At 32.7% G+C, this 21,114-nt stretch overlaps 2 protein-coding genes across 9 annotated transcripts in view; one reads left to right on the forward strand and one right to left on the reverse strand.

The window, feature by feature from the left end:
* LOC126745482 (E3 ubiquitin-protein ligase lubel) overlaps positions 1-20,786 on the reverse strand; it is a 48,525-nt gene extending 27,739 nt beyond the window's left edge. For 6 of the 8 annotated variants that reach the window (XR_007663565.1, XR_007663567.1, XR_007663564.1 and 3 more), the window contains exons 1-2: positions 20,596-20,748; positions 16,274-16,357 (exon numbers count right to left, since the gene is read on the reverse strand). Coding sequence is in view for 4 of the 8 variants with exons in the window: in XM_050453340.1 (XP_050309297.1) it covers positions 16,274-16,357; positions 20,596-20,601 (90 nt within the window). In the remaining 4 variants the exon portion in view is untranslated. Of the gene's footprint in view, positions 1-16,273; positions 16,358-20,595 lie in introns of all 8 variants that reach the window. The other 2 variants (XR_007663566.1, XM_050453343.1) reach the window with 2 other exon arrangements.
* LOC126745483 (zinc finger and BTB domain-containing protein 17-like) lies at positions 150-16,503 on the forward strand. Its single transcript, XM_050453345.1, has 2 exons — positions 150-369; positions 7,706-16,503. The coding sequence occupies exons 1-2, from the start codon at positions 241-243 to the stop codon at positions 9,386-9,388; spliced, it is 1,812 nt and encodes a 603-aa protein (XP_050309302.1). The 5' UTR covers positions 150-240; the 3' UTR covers positions 9,389-16,503.
* Positions 20,787-21,114: the final 328 nt, after the last annotated feature.

Below are 21,114 nucleotides of genomic sequence, written 5' to 3' on the forward strand. Positions count from 1 at the left end.
CCTGAAATTTACACTATGTTCGTTTTAGTGGTCGATCGGGTTAAACGGAAAAAAACGCAATGAGTAAGAGTGAAACAGATGATGTACTAAAAGCTACGCGATCTGTAGAGATTAAGGTTTTATGAATCATTCGAATATACTTCAAATATGGCGTTTGGTTTGACAGTTAGCTAAGTTTGCTTTTTAACAAATAAAAATTTTAAGTGGTTCGATGGTTTAATTACATTTTTTAAAAAAAACATGTTTACGCTGCCGAATTTTTGTCGTGTGTGTCTCAAATATGATAAAAATTTGATCGATTTGGCCCATATCGAAAATGAGCCCAGTGAAACCCTAATGAGCAAACTGCAGCTCTGTGTTTCTGAAGTGGTGAGTTTTTTTTGTTGTTGTTTTCGGATACCGGAACCCGAAAGCCGAGTTATTTTCGTTAATTTCGCTTTATAGGGACATTCCTTTGTTGTTTCTGAATTGGGATTTTAAAATCTCGCTTAATTTAATAAAATATATGAAACTTTAGGGCCAATAACACTTGATTTGTTTTCATTTTCTTAGGAAAATGTCTTGTTTTTTTTTTTTTTTAATTATGAGAACAGTAATATACAGATAAAATTACATTAGGTTTTAATTACTTTAGGTCCTTGAACTTTTTCCAATTTACCTTAATTCTGACATAAAAACTCAAGTTTTTTTAAAAACATACACATTGTTTTAATTCAATAATTTAATGTTTGTCCAATGACAATTTTAATATGTATACAGGGTATTCGGAAGGTCCAAAATAGGGTTCCAACTGTATCAAACTTGATTTCGACAAGAGGCAATAAAAATAACAGACAGAAATGAATGTTATTTTACAGCAAATTATGTAAACATCAAATTCTAAGAATAAAAAAATCAAATGTTCAAAAAAATAAAGTATCTCTATTTGTTATTATTAATGTCCTAGGAAAATTCAAATTAAATGCCTTTCTCGGTCTGGTATTACCAACATTATAAAAAATGGAATCCTTGAAAGAATTTCTCTTGCCCACTTTTATTTGATAAAGCTTTATACAAGTATTGCAAACTAATATTGATATGCCTATATTCGAATCTATTAAATAGCTGCGACAGGAAGTGATGGTCACAGTTCAGCACCAAATAATACCCAAACTTAAATAAACAATCCTTATTTCAGAATTATGTTGATACATAAAAGAAATGTCTTACAACAAGTACATCATCACCATATATACCTAGTTTACCCTACAGTGTTTTTACTCTTTCAAAATCCATCAATATTATGTTTGGCATTGTTTACTAGTAGACAATTGTAAAATTTTATACAGCTGTAATAAGACCCCTATAAACTTTGCAGACAGCATTACAAATCATAACAGGTTGGTAGTTTGGTCAAATATTGCTTTATTGTTATAACATTAAAATGTTTTTAACAAAGCTAGAAAAATTAAAACTTACAAACTACAAGTATAAAATTTAAAATTAAAAAAGAAATATTTAAGGCACAAATATAAAATACGAACATACATACAAAAACATAATCATTGATCTTATATATATAATCAGTCACTTAAAGTATATCATTAAAAAATTCTTCAACAGAGTAATAGGTCTTAGCAGTAAGCAATCTCTTTAAATGTTTTTTGAAAATCCTAGGCGAATTTAAGTTTTTAATAATGATAGGCAGATGATTAAAGATAGAAATTCTGTCGTAAAAAATTGATTTTTTTGTTAAAGCTGAAGTAGGTCGAGGAAGTTGCAAAATCATCTGATTCCTGCTTGGGTACCGAGCACTCCTGACCATGAACCTTTCTCTGTACTTATAGATTATGCAAGCAGTCTCAAGAATATACAGACATGGGAGAGTTAGTATTTTATTTTGGTGAAATAGGGGACGGCATGAATCCCAGGGGTTAGCCCCACATATATATCAAATTTTGAATAACAAACAACATTTGAATTAACTGCTTGCACTGCTCCAGAAAGCGATACTGTAGAGAAGGTGGGATTCAAAGAGGAAACGATAAACGGACTTTCCAATTTTTGGACCAAGTTCCTGTACACTGATCCTGACAGCATAACAACCAGATGTTAGCTTTTTGGCCAGAAAATTTATATGTGTGTCAAATTTGAGATCTTTGTCTATGAAAATCCCAAGAAATTTGCTGCCAGGGTTAATCTGAATTGGATCACCATCTATCGAAACATCTTTAAGATTACATTTAAAACATAGCAAATTAGTTTTTGTTGGATTTAATGTAAGTAAATTAGAGTCACACCACCTTTTTACCATCTTAAGATCCTCCAGGATGATCTTATGGAGAGAATCTGAGTCCAGAGCCTGCCACAATATTGTGGAATCATCTGCAAATATAGTGAAGACACCGCGAATAGAGACTAGCCAGATCATTTATGTAAAGCAAAAATAGAACTGGGCCCTAAGACTGAGCCCTGAGGCACTCCCCATCTAATAAATTTTTAATATTATTTGCAATAATAAAAGACAGCATACGAGTTTTCACCAGTTTTTCTATGATTTTTGACATGGCGGATAGAAGTGATATTGGCCGGAAATTAGAAGGATTCTCCATGTCTCCTTCTTTGTGGACTGGAATGACTTTGGCTGTTTTTAGACAAGAGGGAAATGTTCCTGTTTCCCATGACTGGTTAATTGCTTTTACCAGGACCGTTAAGGCTGAATCAGGAATATTGAGAAGAATGTTTGCAGATATGCCATCCTCACCTGAACTGTTTTTGTTTTTTATCGATTTTAAGACGCCTTTTAATTTTGTCAGATCAGTTGGAAAAAACTGAAAGGAGTGTGAAACGTTGACAGCTGACAAGTAAGTCATTGGATCTACTTTTATTTTTTTATTTTTTGATGGACTTGCCATTTTACAATAAATAGAACTAATTACTAAATACAGTATAGATATACATTGCTATACAAAAAAAAATGAAAGTATATATCACAATAAATGCCTTAAAGATCCTCTAAATCTTGCCTCTGAAGTTCCAAAAAAATCTATAGATTGTTGCATAGAGTTTGCATTATTTAACATTCTTGTAATAGGGTTATTTTTGCCATAATTTGTAGAATGGTAAGGAACATAAAAAACATTAGTATGCCGATTCCTTCTTATAGGTACATTCGGACATACTAGATTTAAAATATCTGGACAATCAATTACACCATTAATAATCTTGTGAAGTAAACGAATTTCAAGATTTAGTCTCCTCCCTTCCAAAGTATCAATATTAAGTAGTGATCTTAATTCACTATAAGAATATAACCACACCTGTAACCGATATAACGAAGAAACTTATTCTGCACTCTCTCAATTGCAGTTACATGTGTTACATAACAAGGGTTCCAGATAGGTGGGCAATACTCCAGAACACTTCTAACTAGCGAGCAAAGATCCTTCATTTCATCACTACCATATTTGACTCTCTGCATTCTATCAGTTAGAAAACTATTTAACCAATCAGCTACCCTTCCGCTGATTCCCAAGGCCCTTAACTTTGCAACCAAGAAATTATGGTCCACTCTATCAAAGGCCTTGGAAAAGTCAGTATAAACAGAGTCGACTTGACACCCTTGCTCCATATTGCTTAAATTAAAATTTATGTACATTAAAGGATTTGTATTGGTAGATCTATTTTTTATGAAACCATGTTGCTCACTATTAAGTATACCATGACAATCACTGTACAGTTTTTTAGCAACAAGGGAGTCAAACAGTTTAGGTATTTCACTCTGAATGCAGACTCCCCTATAATTATCAACAGCCGATCTATTCCCTGATTTAAATATGGGTTTTATATTGCTCACCTTCCAGAAGTCTGGAAAACTTTGGAGTACTGATGGAGTCAAGCGTTGTTGGAGATTATCTGCTATACTGCAATAAAAGTTGTTAAGCGCGTTTGGGGAAACATTGGAAACGGAAGCAGGGCAATGAGAGTTTTTATTGCGTATGACTTGATCAGCCTGTTGGAATAATATTGTTCCTTGGAGAGTCTTATTAAGCGACGAAATATGGAGCAATATTTAGCAAAATACTCATTAAAATAAAGAGATGACGTATATTTCCTGATGGTATGGAGCGAACGGAGATTTTTTGAAGAAATAGTTAGACCTTAGTAAACCACTCTTTTTTAGACAGCTTTTTGCGTTTTATCTTTTTGATAGGGAAAGCTGCATTAAAGAAGTCAACAATCCTATTGTGTAAAGCAGATATAGGGTCATCTGATTCAAGAATTGTGTCCCAGTTAGAAGAGGCCCATAAATTGTTAAATTGTTTGTGATTTGTAGTGCTAAAAGCTCGGCCAAAATGTGGTAGAGATTTTGCTTGCTGTTTAGGTTGTAAAACGTTAAAAAAAAATTGCTTCATGGTCGGACAGTGCAGCATTTTCAACGGCACATATAGTGATCTCAGAACAATAGTTTAGAGCACATATAGTCAATAGTACTCGAAGAGAATCGAGCAATACGTGTCGACGATTTAACATGCATTTGCAAGCCATAACACTTAAGCAGATTACTCAAGCGAGTTGTGCATGCAGAGCCCGAAATACCAGACAGAATCTCATCCAGATTTCTTAGGAATACCTCAATGTCAGAGGAAGGCGACCGATAGATGCATACTATATATAAATTTCGGGATCTAGAAAAAATAATGGTGAATTCAAAGACCCGTTCTAGTAATAAGTAGTAATTAAGTTTCGTTATTTGTTGAAAGGGGCTCTGTTTTAAGAAGACTTCATCCATCAATATCATACAACCCCCGTGTACAGATTGAGATCTACAAAATTTAGATACAACCACATAATGGGACACTTGAATCAGCTCATCCTGCTTCAACCAACGGTCTGTTAATAAAACAATTTCAGAAAAGTTATGGCTTTCCAAAAAAAGAAAAAGTTCGTTAGTTTTATTTCTTAATGACTGAATGTTGAGAAGCAGAACTGAGAAAGATCACATGATGCCACTATCAATGTGGAGGAGCTTCTTATTTGGTTTGACCTAAGAAATTCAGATGATGAGATGGATCCTCTACAGAACTGAGCTCAGGCGTCCTCTGAGACTGCAATGCCATATCATTATTCACAACAGTAATATGGTTCCGGCTCCCATTTCGATCTTCCGATATCTTATTTATATAGTTGTGACATAGCCTGGCGATGAAATCATGTTTAAAAATTGGGTATGCTCCGACGTAGTGAAATTTAAAGGCAAAAAAGTAACATTGGAATTGGAGAAGCGAAATCTTGCTCTGTAATAAAATCATTCAACACTGGTCGATTTGGAGATTGTGTGGAAATTAGTATGCTGGGATGCCCCAATGAGTTTTGTAATGGAGGGAGTATCAATTGGAGTTCCTCCTAAGGCATTTTCTTGTCCCGCAAATAGAACCACACATGTCCTTTTTAGAGAGTTTGCTGCTATATTCCATAAATTCAGAAACCATGTCGTATACTTTTGTTTCATGGAACTTTTAAAAGTAAAATTCGTAAGAATAAAGACCTGAAGAACAGGTTGTACACAGTAGAGACAAAATAAGACAATGTTATTGTATGTCAGTGTAATTTTTAATAATTATAATCCGCTAAGAGCTTTCGGTCTGTTAGACCATCTTTAGAGCAATTTTGTCAAAGAGTACACAAAAACGCACCACATAAAGAGGGATGCAAAACAATGGAGTAATGTGCAAAGGTTGAAAATAACTGAAAATATGGAACACAGGGGTTTCAAAAAAATATCATTACAGCCTTTAATTTTTTATACATTACCCTTTAATTTTTTCATCATTTTGTCAAAAATCCAGTTGCAAAAATAATTTTTGGATAAAAATGTTTGTCCTATAAGAATGTCAGTAACACAAACAGAATGAAAGTAAAAAGCAAACATGTCTGCAATATTTTTAGCTCCAATTGTAGCAAACTTGTGGCAAAAATATTCATCTTATTTCTTTGATTTCATATATGCCCTATATGTCTGAAGTATTCATCATAAGCTATAATTTTTAGTTATACCAAAAAAACTTTTCCTTTGCTTTAATCATTTAAATGATGTCACCATTGTACCAGACTGGAAATACTCTACTTGAGTCAAAAGTGACACAAACATCATAAATAATTTTATAGAATTCCATTACAGATGTATCAACATCACAACTAAGTTATAAAGGGTGTCCCAATTAGTATAGCCTGGAATAATCAGTACATCCATCTGATCAAAGTTGTAATTTGTTTGCACCCTTCTAACTTATAATCGAGATTGAGTCACATGATTGTGAACATCAACGGGCAACAATGGCTCATCACAAAGATTTACACAGATTCTGAGAAGTCTGAGATTTAAGGAAATTAGCTCAAATTTTTTTCAATATTATTTTCTGAAGAAATCTAAGGTTTTTTGATGTAAGAAAGTGCCTTGGAAAGTATATTCCAATAAAATTTGACTAATAAAGGTGTCCTGTTAGAAAAACTAATGACTTTATGCATTGCTGATATCTTTCTTGGAGAGAGAACTTAAGTGGAGACTAATTATCTAATAAAATATGAGTACTATAAGGTTCCCATTGTGGCCCTGTTTTATTTTGCCTTGAGTTCTTGAGTGATACTGTTCTTTTACAAGAGGATCTTCAATAATTGTTTAATTAGTGTGATTCAAACAGGATGTCGCTTAATATTAATAAATGCCATAAAGTAATTTTTCAAGGCAATAGAAAAATTTCTTTTACTCAATATATAACCTTCCAATTAACTCTGAAACAGAAATTTCTCACTTTGAGGCCAAGTGTCGACTTGGTCTATGTTTACTGTTAAATTGTAATAAATTCGGCCCTCAGTTGTTGTCACTTTTCAAACTTAGAACTCCTCAAAATTTTAGTTAGACAGTCTAAAATTTTTATAATACCATTTCTACTAACTATACACAACGAAATCTGTTTGACTTTAAATTTGATATTTTTAAGCAAAGCAAATTTTGTAAATTATTCTTGTTAGTAATTTGTGGCTGCGTTAAATGATTGACTGTGATTATGTTTTATATTGAGTGATACGGTGTACTAAATTTGGATGTAACTTATTACATTTTTTCATTACAATATAAATGGATTCCACTAATAAATGAATTACTAGTAAACAAATTTCTGAAAAAAGGAATAAAGGGTAGCAGGAAAAAAAGGACTGGCCTTAAAGTCTTTATCCAAAAAAATTTAATTAAATAGGCAACATTTGTTTCTGCAAGGAATTTGTGCCATTTACAAGCTAAAAAATAAAGAAGGATCACCTGTATTAAACAACATCAAAAAATAATGCCATTCAAATAAAATATAAGGTTTGATAAAATTTAATTGAATCTAAAATTCATTGAAATTTAACTCGACTCACCTTGCAAACCTACCTATAGAATTTCTCTGTATTCCTTTCATATAGATAACAGTTTTTTCATTTCCATTACAGTTAGAGTTAAAACTTGTTGAATGTTTAATTTTATTAGATTCATTCCTTTTTTATGGATAAACATGCATGAAACAAATTGCAAAATCAGTTTGAGGGCTATAGGCCTGCAGAGGCTAATATTTTTGTCAATCTGTAGCCAATAAAAATTCCCAATTCAAACAAGCTCTTCCACATCTGATGTTCCAGTGATTGTTAATCCATAACAAGTTTAAATCTGTTTTTTTTCGTTTTACAGGAATGGACTACCTTTAAACCTCTATTATGCCACCCTTGTATTAAGCGTCTGAATATAGCCTACAGTTTCAAAAAGCAATGCGTCCAAAGCGCGGGTGTACTCAAAAATTATATCGAACTAGTGAAGGAATCTCAAAAGAAGAACGAATCTCAAGCAGCTGTTAAGACAGAATCTGCATTGCCTCAAACCGGGGCGTACATGCTCCTACCGAATCATAAATACGTCAAGATCTTGGTGGGCAACCAGAACCAAAATTCTACAGGTAACGCAAATAATTTTCAAAATGTGTTTCTTAATCTCATTCCGGCAACTACGATAAGCCCTATTCCGAATACCGCCGCGGACAAAAACAAAGATACCAATCAAAATGTGTTTTTGAATTTGAACAACACAATCCAGAAATTCATTCCTGTTACGACCCTCCAGCCTCCACCGTTGAAGAAAACCGAACCGGTAAAGAAACAACAGAATTCAGGTATAGTGAACGTAGGCAATGCAAACGTATCACAGCTTCTCACAGAATCCAATGCTGAAGAAATGAGCGTTGAAATTGATCCCACGTCATTTTTATCCCTGGAGCATGACGATCCAAGCAGTGAAGATGAAATTAAAACTAACGTAATATATAAACCAAATAACCAAAAGAAATCAAAAAATGAAGTAAACGCTAACGGCGTTAGCTCTAATGGCACTGACCCATCCTCATCCGCCGCTAGTTTTGCCCCAGTAATTCCAAAAGAAACTGAAATTTACTCCGGAGGACATTTCCTGAACAATCCAGTACTATCAGACTATCACTGCGAATCATGTCAAAAGTCATTTGCTACAGCCAGACTTTTAAAACAACACATCAAACAATTCCATTTAGGCAAACTTCCATTCAATTGCCACCATTGTTTTTCCGATTATTTAACGAGAGCCGAGTATGACGCTTGCCTATCACGCCACAAGAAGGAACTCGACTCACAAAAAACCTCCCTTACCCTAAGCGATCTGAAAAGTAATTCCTCTTACGAGTGCGACCTTTTGAATGCCTCAGCCTCGGAAATACCGGCAGACCTAAATCTAGAACCGAACGAACACGGACAGTACGTTTGCGACGTTTGCGTGAGAGTGTTCACCGCAGCCTCGGGACTCCTGAGGCACAGGGTGAGAAAACACAATCAGAAAAACCGAAAAAAATATTTTATTAAAGGAATGAAAAATGCTCAATGTGATATTTGTAAGAGGGAGTTCTCGACACACTCGTATATGTTACTGCACCGAAAATTACACATGAGAGAGGACGGAGGTTACAAATTTAAGGTTCAAGGAAAGAGTAAGTATAAGGATGTCCTGGATGAGGAGGGTAATGTCAAAGAAAAGGAAGAAACAAAAAAAGATGGTGAGGAGGAAGAGGAGATAAACGTTACTCCAGACCTCACGATGAAAGATGAATACGAATCAGATTCTGATAGTGATAATGAGGGAGAAACTCAAGCTAAAAAAGCGAAACTGGATGTTGAATCAAGTAATCAGAAGTTACAGACTGAAAAAGAGGATGAGGAGGAGTTGAGTAGTGACCCACATGACAAAAGAGAGGAAGGCCCAAATACAGAAAATGTAAATGATACGGATTCTAGTGGAGAATCGTCTTCCAGTGATTCACATTCGGATCAGCAAGGACAAAGTGATGAAAAATAGTAATAGTTTCTTATAGGTTTGCAGAGCAATAAAGATCCCTGACACGTAGATGTATGGTCCATCAATTTTAATAAGCAACTATTTTTAAGGGCTAATTACTAGAGAGCTTTAGAAATCGCTTTTTTAGTTTTTTTTTTATTATGGCAATATAACTATTAGGTTTATCAGCTCAGTTTTGTTGCAAAAACACACTTTTGATGTAATTGGGCTTGGAAATCTTAAATGAAACATGAACTGAAGAGAATAATTTAGTTGTTTTAACAATAGTATGATATTTTTATCCAATCTGAACTGAATATTAATTAAGATAAGGTTTACAGTATATCGATTAAGTATTTTTAGTTATATGATTTTACGATTTACAAAAGTGCAAAAAATGACTAAAGAAATAAGTTTCTTTTAATCCACATATTTGAAATAGTCAGTGCCTTTTAAGTGTACCGAGGCGGAATTTTTTGCTTTTTGTATGAGTAAGATTATTTTTTTTTAATAAACAAACCTATACATAGAAGCCTTTTTTATAGCGCTTTAAGTGATAAGGTTTTTTTTATACACAAACTATAGCGTTAAGTCTACTTCAGTTAGAGTTTTAGAGACATGTATTTTTTCAGAAATTGTAAATATTAAATTATTTTTAAGGGTCCTTTTTTTACATTTAAATGTTAAGTGTTAAACAGACTGTCAAATATTATTTATTCCTAACTGCAAAATTCAACGAACAATAGTCAGATCTGCATTTTTTCCATAATACTGCTTTTAATCGTTTTAAACTTCCATGCGAATTATGACACGTTGCAATCGCAATTTTGCAAGTATCAAATTTCAAGGCTGAAAAAATGATTTGTCAGTAGAACCAAACTTTTTTTTTTTTAGCAAATAGTGCTATACATTCTATGATATTGTAAATATTATACCTACGTTATTATTGATTGATATTTTTAGGCTTGCCCTTAAAGGTGCAAAATATAGTATTTTTTTATATTATTACATGTGGACAATTATTGATAGATATATTTGATAAAATGCTCCCCGTTATGTTATTATTAAAAAAATCTCTAAGGAACAGTGATGTTGACATGATTATATGTTTGTATACAGATTGTCTTATCGATAATGGAAAGTCTGTTAACCGATGGTACTGCCTATGAAGCAAATAATAATGATTAAAAATGCCTAAATAGTCTTGAAACATTGGAAGTTATATGGAAATATAAGGAACATTTACTATAAAGGCAATTGGCTGACAAGATGTCTGTTTTATCAAGTTCAGAAGCTTGTATTGTTCTTAGTTGTATTGTTGTATCAATTTTAATAGTGCCATAATCTCCTTAAATTTTCTACAACTTACAGTAGTAGAGTCTCGATAACGTGAACTAATTAGGGATGACTGTGTTCATGTTTTCGAGGAGTTCATGTTACTGGATAAAGCTAATCGCATGATAAACTAACACGTATATGTACTTTGAATATAAATTTTATTGGAAAATCAAACAAAAACATGTTATACAGTTAGTAATACATAGTTGAAAATGTATATGTTTATACATGGTATAAAGAAAAAAATATTTATTATATAGGTAAGTATATGTATGTAAGTAAGTACAATGTACATTATTTATATTTAATCCGTTGTTTTTAGAAAAAAGTTATCTAACTTTGTTTGACGGATACGTTGTTTGTTTGAAAGAATAGTTGCACATTCACGTAATTTGTGTAAAGACTGAATATCCTCGAAGTCGGCATTGTTTTGCTCCGCCCATTCTAGACCTCTCGCTGCCCTAGTATTACATAGTGTTATGTTACAAATTACCAGTTTTGAGAAAATTAATATTAAAAAAAGCATTTTAAATCTATACTTACATTTGAGTGCCTTTTAAGTTCTTTTAATTTTTGATGATTCTTATGGCTAAAAGGTATATGGAATAAAACGAAAATATGCAGATTTTTGGTTTTTTATTGGTTTTATTTATTTAAACAAAAAAACATAGGACTCCCTAATTTTTACGAAATTAAAAAAAAATTAGATATTGGTAACATAGAACTTTGTACCTTCAATTTAAATGAAATTAACTCGAATTCTTAAGGTTTAAAAGAATGCACTAAAACTCAAAAGAAATGAAAAAGCATTAAACATATCAAAAACTTATACCTAAATACGTATACCTAATATTTTATTTTTTGTGCTTACTCTACTAAAAATGGTCTCATAATAAGCTACGTCATTTTTTGGCATCCAGTTAAACATAGATTTTAAAGCATCTACTTTGTTTTGTGCAAGTGTTACTGCAGAATCATTCTTTCTGTGTTTCGGGAAATATATCTTCACTAAGACTTTCCGCGGTAACATGGCATTGACGGCGACGACCATTTCTTAATCTTAAACTTAAAGATTTATATTCAGCATCAGAAAAGGAGACCCGATAGTTTATTTGATAAAACGGTTGTTTGTTAAATTCTAACCTTTAAAAATGGAACAGATTTATAATTCAATTTAGCGGAATAGTGATTAAAATCAAAAAAATCTTGTTCCCTCATTTGAAGAATGGTATACGGTTTTCTGGAATTAACTTTAAGAAGTATCCTAATTAAAGAAATGGGAGATAAATATTCAGATTTACGTAAAGTGCGCTCAATTGAGCTATGAACCGAATCGACTTCCTGGATGCACGAGTGACCTGGTACGGAAAATTTACGATTTTGTGGGACGCAGCTATCGCTCCACAAAATTAATTCTTTTGTTTCTTCTTTCTTTTCAAAAAGAATTTTGTAGACAGCGCTTGCGATGTCATTACCAGAACGGCTAGGAATAGCTTCCGACCAAACTGCACAATAAACTTTTTGGTCCACTGAAAAATGTGCAGTCAAGTTGTAAAAGTTAAGTTTGGACTTATAAAAGAAGTTTTTTACGCCACCCTTTGGGCAAGTTAAAACATTTTCTAAGTTAAAATTTAAAATTGGTATGCCACTTTCTTTGTCTTTTTTTTCTCCTCTCTCATAAGATTTTTTTCATTAATATGCTTCTCAAATTCTTTTCTCTTTCCGTCAGTTAACGTATTTTCTTTTTTCTTTAATTCAACTTCGGCACACAGATCACATAAATCTTTTATTGGTTTATTAAAAGAGTAATTAAACTCGGTACAGAAAATTTCACATTTGTGAAATTTCACGGGAATTAGACCTTTTCCTGCTAATATGTAGCGTATAGGTTCGTATAGGTTATACATTTTTTTAACGGACAGGTCACCTTCTAGGTATTCTCTTTTGGTTTCTGCCCGGCAATAATGACTCTCTATTACTGGAAACATTTTAATATGTTTTTTTACCAGATTTATCGACTCTTCAGGAATACACTTCTTTTTATGTTGTCCCTGTGTACTTTTATTGAATGAGTGGAAACTCGTTGCATGACTATGGACGGTATATATGGGTTTTTGGCTTATACCTAGTGTTCCACAGTAAAAATCTTTGCAGACCTGTATTCTATTATTATTTAAAATAAAATAATAGCCATTAGTATTATTTTTTCTTGAATTTTCCGAATTTTTTCTCTTTCTTCTTCTTTCAACTGTACACTTGGTCGTCGTATTTAATATAAACATTCTCTTTTCGTTGGCATCTAGCTTATAATAATTTGAAAAAATTCTTTTCTATCGTCTTTACCTATTTTTGTAGCACACTTAAAGTAACATCCATTCAAACAATCTTTTTTTTTTTTTTAATTTTTCTAGCAGGAGGAAGCTTTTTTCTTGATGACACGTATTCCAGTCCCCTATCATATTTTTCTTTTCGAATATTTTGTGCCCAGGATTTCAAGTTCCTAGTTCTTTTACGTGAGAGCTTTTTTTTAGTTTTTTGCATCACAAATATCAGATCCCTCATTACTGCTATTCATTTTTAAAGATGTTAAAAAAATACAAAAACATACACGACGTTACTCCGCAAAATATAAATAATACTGAAAAACCTAACCTTAAAAATACAAAATCACACGAATAACACCAAAAATTTAGACTTACAAGGGTGTATGTTGCAACATAGTACCTTGTTATACTCAAACACCAAAAAAAAATTTAAAAAATGAGTATATTATAGGTGTATGTTCAACATAGTACTGTTACTGAATTTTTAAATTTTTAGGACATACACCTTTGGTTTTTTTATGATTCTGAGATTACTGTTTGCTTAATTTTAGTTTTAAAAGGTTCTATGTATACCTTATTACACATAGAACTGTGTTATCCCAAAATCTAAAAATGTCCAAATTTGTTACATACACCCTTGCAATACTAGGGCAGCGCTCTGTTAAATATACGAACTGCCTCAACGTGAGTGACTTTATCCATAGCCTGAGAAACCTCTGGATCTTGATCCTGTTCGGTTTCTGAATCATTAGACACTGCAGTACAATTCTCATCATGTTCAACGAAGTCATCTTTATTCCATTCTTCGATATCTTCACGTTTGAAGTCTTGCCCTGGATCAATTTCTTCTAATAAATTGAGGTTAGTCTCTACAATGCTATTCAGGCTCAGCAATTCTTTCCAAGGGTATTGTGCCTTCACGATCATCATTGATTTGGCTTTCGAAAATATTTTTCCAACACTTTTTAACGGTTGCTGGTTCTAATTTATTCCATGCTCGTGAAGTTTAAAATAGCATCCCTGAGGTTGTATTGTTTGATAATGACATTCATGTCCTTAGATTTATTAGCTACAACCATTGCCAAAAACATGGAGCGATAATTCAGTTTAGTCAACCTAATAACGTTTTGGTCCATAGGTTGAATTAGGGTGTCACATTGGGAGACATATACATAACTTGAATTAGTCCAACATCAGATAAAAGTTAATCTACTGGGGGATAACTGGGGGCATTATCCAATAAAAGAAGTGCTTTTTCTGGAAGACCTTGTTTCTTAAGAAAGTTTCTCACCTAAAATTAAAACAAACTTTTAATTTTGGCAGGAAATTTACCTCAGGAACAAAAATTTTTTTGAACCATTCCTTAAAAATTCCGGCTGTCATCCATGCAGATTGTGAGTTTTTGTAGTGTACAGGAATTAAGAGTTCTTAAAACTTCGTGGTTTTTTAGCTTTCCCTATTACCAAAGAAGTCAATTTTTGTAGTCCAGTCGCATTTGTATATGCTAGAAACGTTATTCTTTCTTTGGTTGTTTTTCTTCCAGGGGCAGTTTTTTCTTCACTGGATACGTAAGTCTTTCCGGGTAAAGTGCTTCCAGTACAAGCCGGTTTCATCGGCGTCGTACATTTGGTTTTAGTCTAAGCTTAGGTCCTTCATTTTTTCTTCAAGTTTACGTAAGAATGGTGAAACCAGCTCAGGCTGAGAAGTTAGGAAGCGTATGCCAAATCTTTTCTTGAACTTTTGCAACCACCCCGATCTCGCAGAAAAAGTGGAATTTTTGTCGTACAGTTTTTCGTGAAAATATTTGGCTTTCTCTTTTAAAATTAAACCACTTATAGGTGCATTCCTCTCTCGTCGCAAAAACCACTTATACAAAGCTTTCTCCATTAATAGATATTCAGAAGGTCTAAGAGATTTTCCTTTACCTGGTCCAGAAAAAGTCAAGGCAACTATTGAAGTAATTTGGTCTTTTTTTTTCTTAATTGCACACACCGTGAATTTGGCTATTCCATACTTTTTTGCTAAAAAGGTAACTCCGCAACCTCTACTAACATCGGACAAGAGTTGGGCTTTTTTTTCCAGAGTTAAATAATTTACTTTCTTAGTAGACATCGTGCTTGTTTCGTATTGATCGGCGAACAAACACTCAATAAGACGCAAATTTCATATATCTTCCAAACATGTACAAACAAGATATACAATTTGGCGGCAATATGCAAAAGCACTAGGAAGTTAGTCATAAGTTGCCGACAAAGGGAACATAAGAAATGCCGCTTAATGCCTACGGGTAAAACGATATAAATATTTTTTTGTTCACGTTATAGAGGCGAGATATTTTTGGCGTTCACGTTTTAGAATAGGCTGTTCACGTTTAGGGATGTTCACGTTATAGGACGTTCACGTTATCGAGACTCTACTGTACTTTGAAATTTGCTCAATATCCTCAATGTTTGTAGGAGTTCCACGATATGAAAGCTATACATTAATAAACATCAGATTTGAATATTTTGTGTCTAGATTTCCAATATTTCGATTTCCATTCGTCTCATTCAAATGTTGGTAGTGGAACTTTAGAATAGACATAAGTGCTCTCAATCAATGCAAGTGCTTTAAAATAATTTCATAAAAATATAAATTTAAATGGTATATTTTGTTTTAATGGAAATTGAAGCCTAGAAATTCATCTATCAATATATTTCTATTATCAATATATGCACGGACATATTGATTATAGATAGTCAGTACAGCACAACCACCTTAGAAATATTCATTTAATTAAATGACAAGGAATGAATGAATAACACTATCCACACCCAATCCACCGACATTTAAATGAGAAAGTTTCACTTTAATCATTATTATTTGTCTTATAGTAAGAAACCTCTGGTTACTATAGTTTTTCCCTCTAAAATAATAAATTATTGCTCCAATATGTCAGCAGCGTTAATTCTTAACATTTTCTTATATTTTGTGACATGGCAAAAATTTTATGTAAAGGGGTCACAGGTTTTAGGTAAAATTTAGACGATTTAAATAATAATGAATCTTTGACATCATAGGTATATAATACCTATGTAATTATCAGCAATAACTACCAAAAAGTATTAATTATGGATATTTTTACCACACACCTTTCTTTCCATTTTTATTTCCTCACTTAAAATCTGGGACTCCTATTGCATGTCACTTTAAATATAATGTAAAATATACGTTAATATTACACCTGTTATAAGTACAGACTTACCACCCATTGCGGCATATTCCTGGCCATCCGCATCCTGGTAGAAGGGTTATGTATGACCATAGGTTTCCACTTTTCGTTTTTGTTCTGAAAATGCAAACTATTTACATACGTAGTAGCTTTTAGGCTTCTATTACACACATCTCGTTTTTTTTTTATTTATATTATTCATATCATGTATTTTATAATACCGTATTATTGTATCCACAATAAAATATTTTTTGACAAAAGCATTTTTGGAGTTTTAATTAATGTCTGAAGGTTTGAAAAACTGCATTTTCGATATGTATAAAAGTTGGGTCATTCAAAAATAAAATCTATGTTAGGCTAGCTGAAACCGGTCGCAAGTATATTTAGATTCGGGAAATATATGCTTTGCAATGCCAGTTTTATTGGTTCATTAAAATATAGAATATCAGGAAATGTGGGTCAAAACATACATATGCATGTGCATTGGTTCATATTGGAATTACAGCTGCAGAGTTAATTGTTAACCAGTGTCCGAGTATGCCTAAGAATGCCTTAACTAATTAAAATTTTATATATAAAAGATTTTCGACCCATGGTTTTCGATCTACACGTAACTGTATACGTTTTTCTATAAATTAAAGCGTTAAACTCTTAAAATTACGCGATATTGACAGATCCTTTCATTAACCTAGATATCGAGAGTTTTAATATAAACATGCGATTTTTTAATGGATCCTAAAATAAAGCTAGGAAGTAAATGATCTAAGGCTATAAATAAGTGGCGGCTATTAAATTTAACCATTGGGAATTGCTGTAGTCAATATTTATTTAGGCAAATCATGTATATTGGCATATATATTTACTTATTTGACGGTGACATATTGTGAGCAGATAAAAACTTCCCTGAGTTGAGAATGCATTTAGAAGAAAGGCGTCGCCAGTGACAAGTTCCTTGTAGGTCCACTTGGACTTTTTGGGTCTGATATTTAACTCACCCTAGTTAGTACGTCCAGAATTTCAAACTCGATTTAGGAAAACCAATTAGCCTATTTAAAGCGTGGCCTTCACACACCTTTCATGTAAATAAAGGGACACTGACCTCTTCTATTTTAGATTTAACGTCTACGAAATGATTCACCGCTATAGGTTCGAAAAAGGTTACATCGATGATTGCATGATTTCTTTCTGTTAAAAAGATTGAAATTATTGTGTGTAACTCTTGTGTTCAAAATTTGTCGTCTATTGATAAGGTTTAACAAGAGGATGATTTTCTTAAAAAAACGTAGAAACGAACCTGAGAAGAATAAATTCCGACTACAAATTAAATATGATGCTGAGATTTTTGCTGGACCTTCGATAATTTCACATATGTCGATGGTATTGTAACCTTCAAATGAGCAGGTCGCAAAAACATTGAATTTTATTTTAAAAACCCAAATTAAAAATACTTGTGTCAAGAATAAGTGACTTTACTCACAAAATGGTGAACATATAAATTGATAGCACCACTCCTTAGCTCTTAAGTACATAGATGGCACTGGCTGAGTTGGATCATAATTTTCCACCATTTTAGGAGGAAATCCTGAAATATGCAACCTTGAAAGATCCGAGGAGGTTTATATTAGAAAAATTGGTGCATTCTTTCTTCTGAAGGCTTTGAAAAACCTCACTTTAACAAGATCAATCCTTACACCAATCTTGCTTTCAAAATTTGTCTTCTATTGATAAGGTTTAACAAGAGGATGATTTGCTTAAAAAAAACGTAGAAATGAACCTGAGAAGAAGAAATTCCAACTACAAATTAAATATGATGCTGAGATTTTTGCTGGACCTTCGATAATTTCACATATGTCGATGGTATTGTAACCTTCAAATGAGCAGGTCGCAAAAACATTGAATTTTATTTTAAAAACCAAAATTAAAAATACTTGTGTCATGAATAAGTGTCTTTACTCACAAAATGGTGAACATATAAATTGATAGCACCACTCCTTATCTCTTAAGTACATAGATGGCACTGGCTGAGTTGGATCATAATTTTCCACCATTTTAGGAGGAAATCCTGAAATATGCAACCTTGAAAGATCCGAGGAGGTTTATATTAGAAAAATTGATGCATTCTTTCTTCTGAAGGCTTTGAAAAACCTCACTTTAACAAGATCAATCTTGCTTTCAAAATTTGTCGTCTATTGATAAGGTTTAACAAGAGGATGATTTTCTTAAAAAAACGTAGAAATGAACCTGAAAAGAAGAAATTCGGACTACAAATTAAATATGATGCTGAGATTTTTGCTGGACCTTCGATACTTTCACATATGTCGATGGTATTGTAATCTTAAATGAGCAGGTCGCAAAAACATTGAATTTTAATTTAAAAACCAAAATTAAAAATACTTGTGTCAAGAATAAGTGTCTTTACTCACAAAATGGTAAACATATAAATTGATAGCACCACACCTTATCTCTTAAGTACATAGATGGCACTGGCTGAGTTGGATCATAATTTTCCACCATTTTAGGAGGAAATCCGAGGAGGTTTATATTAGAAAAATTAGTGCATTCTTTCTTCTGAAGGCTTTGAAAAACTCCACTTTAACAAGATCAATCCTTACACCAATCTTGCTTTCAAAATTTGTCATCTATTGATAAGGTTTAACAAGAGGATGATTTGCTTAAAAAAAACGTAGAAATGAACCTGAGAAGAAGAAATTCCAACTACAAATTAAATATGATGCTGAGATTTTTGCTGGACCTTCGATAATTTCGCATATGTCGATGGTATTGTAACCTTCAAATGAGCAGGTCGCAAAAACATTGAATTTTATTTTAAAAACCAAAATAAAAAAAATCTTTGTGTCAAGAATAACCGATCTTTTGTACCTAGTCAAGTGTCTTTACTCACAAAATGGTGAACATATAAATTGATAGTACAATTCCTTATCTCTTAAGTATATAGATGGCACTGGCTAAGTTGGATCATAATTTTCCACCATTTTATGAGGAAACCATTTAAATATAATACATGATATACAGATGCAACCCTGAAAGATCCGAGGAGGATTATGTTAGAAGAATTGGTCCATTCTTTCTTCTGAAGCCTGTGAAAAATCCCACTTCAATAAGATCAATGGGCATTGCTTGATCTATCAGTTAAACAGCACCATGACTGAAAACACATGGTAAAATAGGAAGAATTTTCTGTGGATTTTTTGCAGGAGCGAACTCCTTCCTATAAATCCGCCACTGCAAGGTTTCCATTAAAAAATAATGTTTTTTAAGCACTTTAAAAAACAATGCTATTTGTTGCCTGAGATATAAAATTCAATAGTATCGACGAAACATACCAACAAAACGTTAAGTTTCTTTATGTAATTCAATATTAGCAATTTTCTGCTTGATATCTATCTGAAAAAACATAAACTAGAACACTTAGCTCTAAAGTTTATGAAGCCTCTGCGAGATTTTAATAGCAATTGCATAAAAGTGATATACAAACAGTATAATGAGCATTCCTACTTGAAATTCGTATATAAATAACATTATTAATTTACAATGAACAATATTATAGTCAAGTGTCTTTACTCACAAGATGGTGAACATGTAAATTGATAGCACCACTCCTTATCTCTTAAGTACATAGATGGCACTGGCTAAGTTGGCTCATAATTTTCCACCATTTTGTGAGGACACCATTTAAATATAATACATGATATACAGGGAACGTGAAATTTGGCTGCACTATTGTTAACTTTTTAGTCCCCTCAAAGATAAGAGGGAGATTATATTAGAAAAATTGGTGCATCTATCTAAGACATAGTAAAATAAGAAGAATTTTCTGTGGATTTTTTGCAGGAGGGAACTCCTCCCTACGGATCCGCCACTGGAAGGTTTCCCATTAAAGAAGAATGTTATTTAAAAAACAAAACTATTTGTTGTTTGGTTAAGATTCTTTATGTAATTCAATATTAGCAATTTTCTGTTTGAGATCTATCTGAAAAAACATAAATTAGAACACTTAGCTGTAAAGTTTATGAAGCCTATGCGAGATTTTAATAGCAATTGCATAAAAGTGATAAACAGCCAGTAATAAGCATTCCAACTTCAAATTTAAAAAAAGCTTTTAGGATTCTCGACTTCGTGCAGGACGACTGTGTCAATAAAATCATAATTATTTCCGCGCTTTGAAATTCGTATATAAACAACATTATTAATTTACAATGAGCAATGTATGTGAATAATATGTGGCGCCTCTTAAAAAGTCACTCAACTGCCTTGACCCAGTAGCACTGGTAATTATCGAAAAAGTATTGAGTAATCCAAAGAAAAAAGCTCTATCAATTAATACGGGTACTTACACTCATATCGCTCTAAGCGGGGCTATAAAAAACACTCAATAAACTAACGAAAAGACATTACCAAAATAGACAGGAACACTATTATTATAATAGAGGTGTCGCGGTCAAGAGACGTTCCTCTATCCGACGTCTGGATCGGACTGTGTCTAATATTAGTCGCATTGATTTGACATTTTGCCAAAATTTCGAGGTATTAATACTACAAACGCCGAGGTGCCGTTCATGTGCTGACTACTTGCAACTGGTATTTTTGTATTTCCTAATGTCGGATCGACTGTTAATTCCGGGGAGTATCTTGTAGTTTTCTTTAGTTAATCCTTTAGATCACTGTGACACTAAAGGGAAACGTATCTAGAAACCGCACAATTTTTCGATCGCTTTTTTACAGTTTTTTCACCTACAGAGTTTGAAATTGCTTGGACTATCTGAGTTCTTCTTGTTAAAAATAGTTCTTGATCCAACAGAATATAGATATACAGTAATACAATGATTTATTAAAATAGACTGTAACGATCTTAA

The sequence above is a fragment of the Anthonomus grandis genome, chromosome 16, assembly GCF_022605725.1.
Source record: "Anthonomus grandis grandis chromosome 16, icAntGran1.3, whole genome shotgun sequence".
Lineage (NCBI taxonomy): Eukaryota > Metazoa > Arthropoda > Insecta > Coleoptera > Curculionidae > Anthonomus > Anthonomus grandis.

Bases quoted from the DNA above. Each gene is read 5' to 3' on its own strand.
- LOC126745483 (XM_050453345.1), top strand. From the start codon at position 241: ATGTTTACGCTGCCGAATTTTTGTCGTGTGTGTCTCAAATATGATAAA. The intron at 370-7,705 runs GTGAGTTTTTTT...TTCGTTTTACAG, and splicing joins AGCTCTGTGTTTCTGAAGTG to GAATGGACTACCTTTAAACC.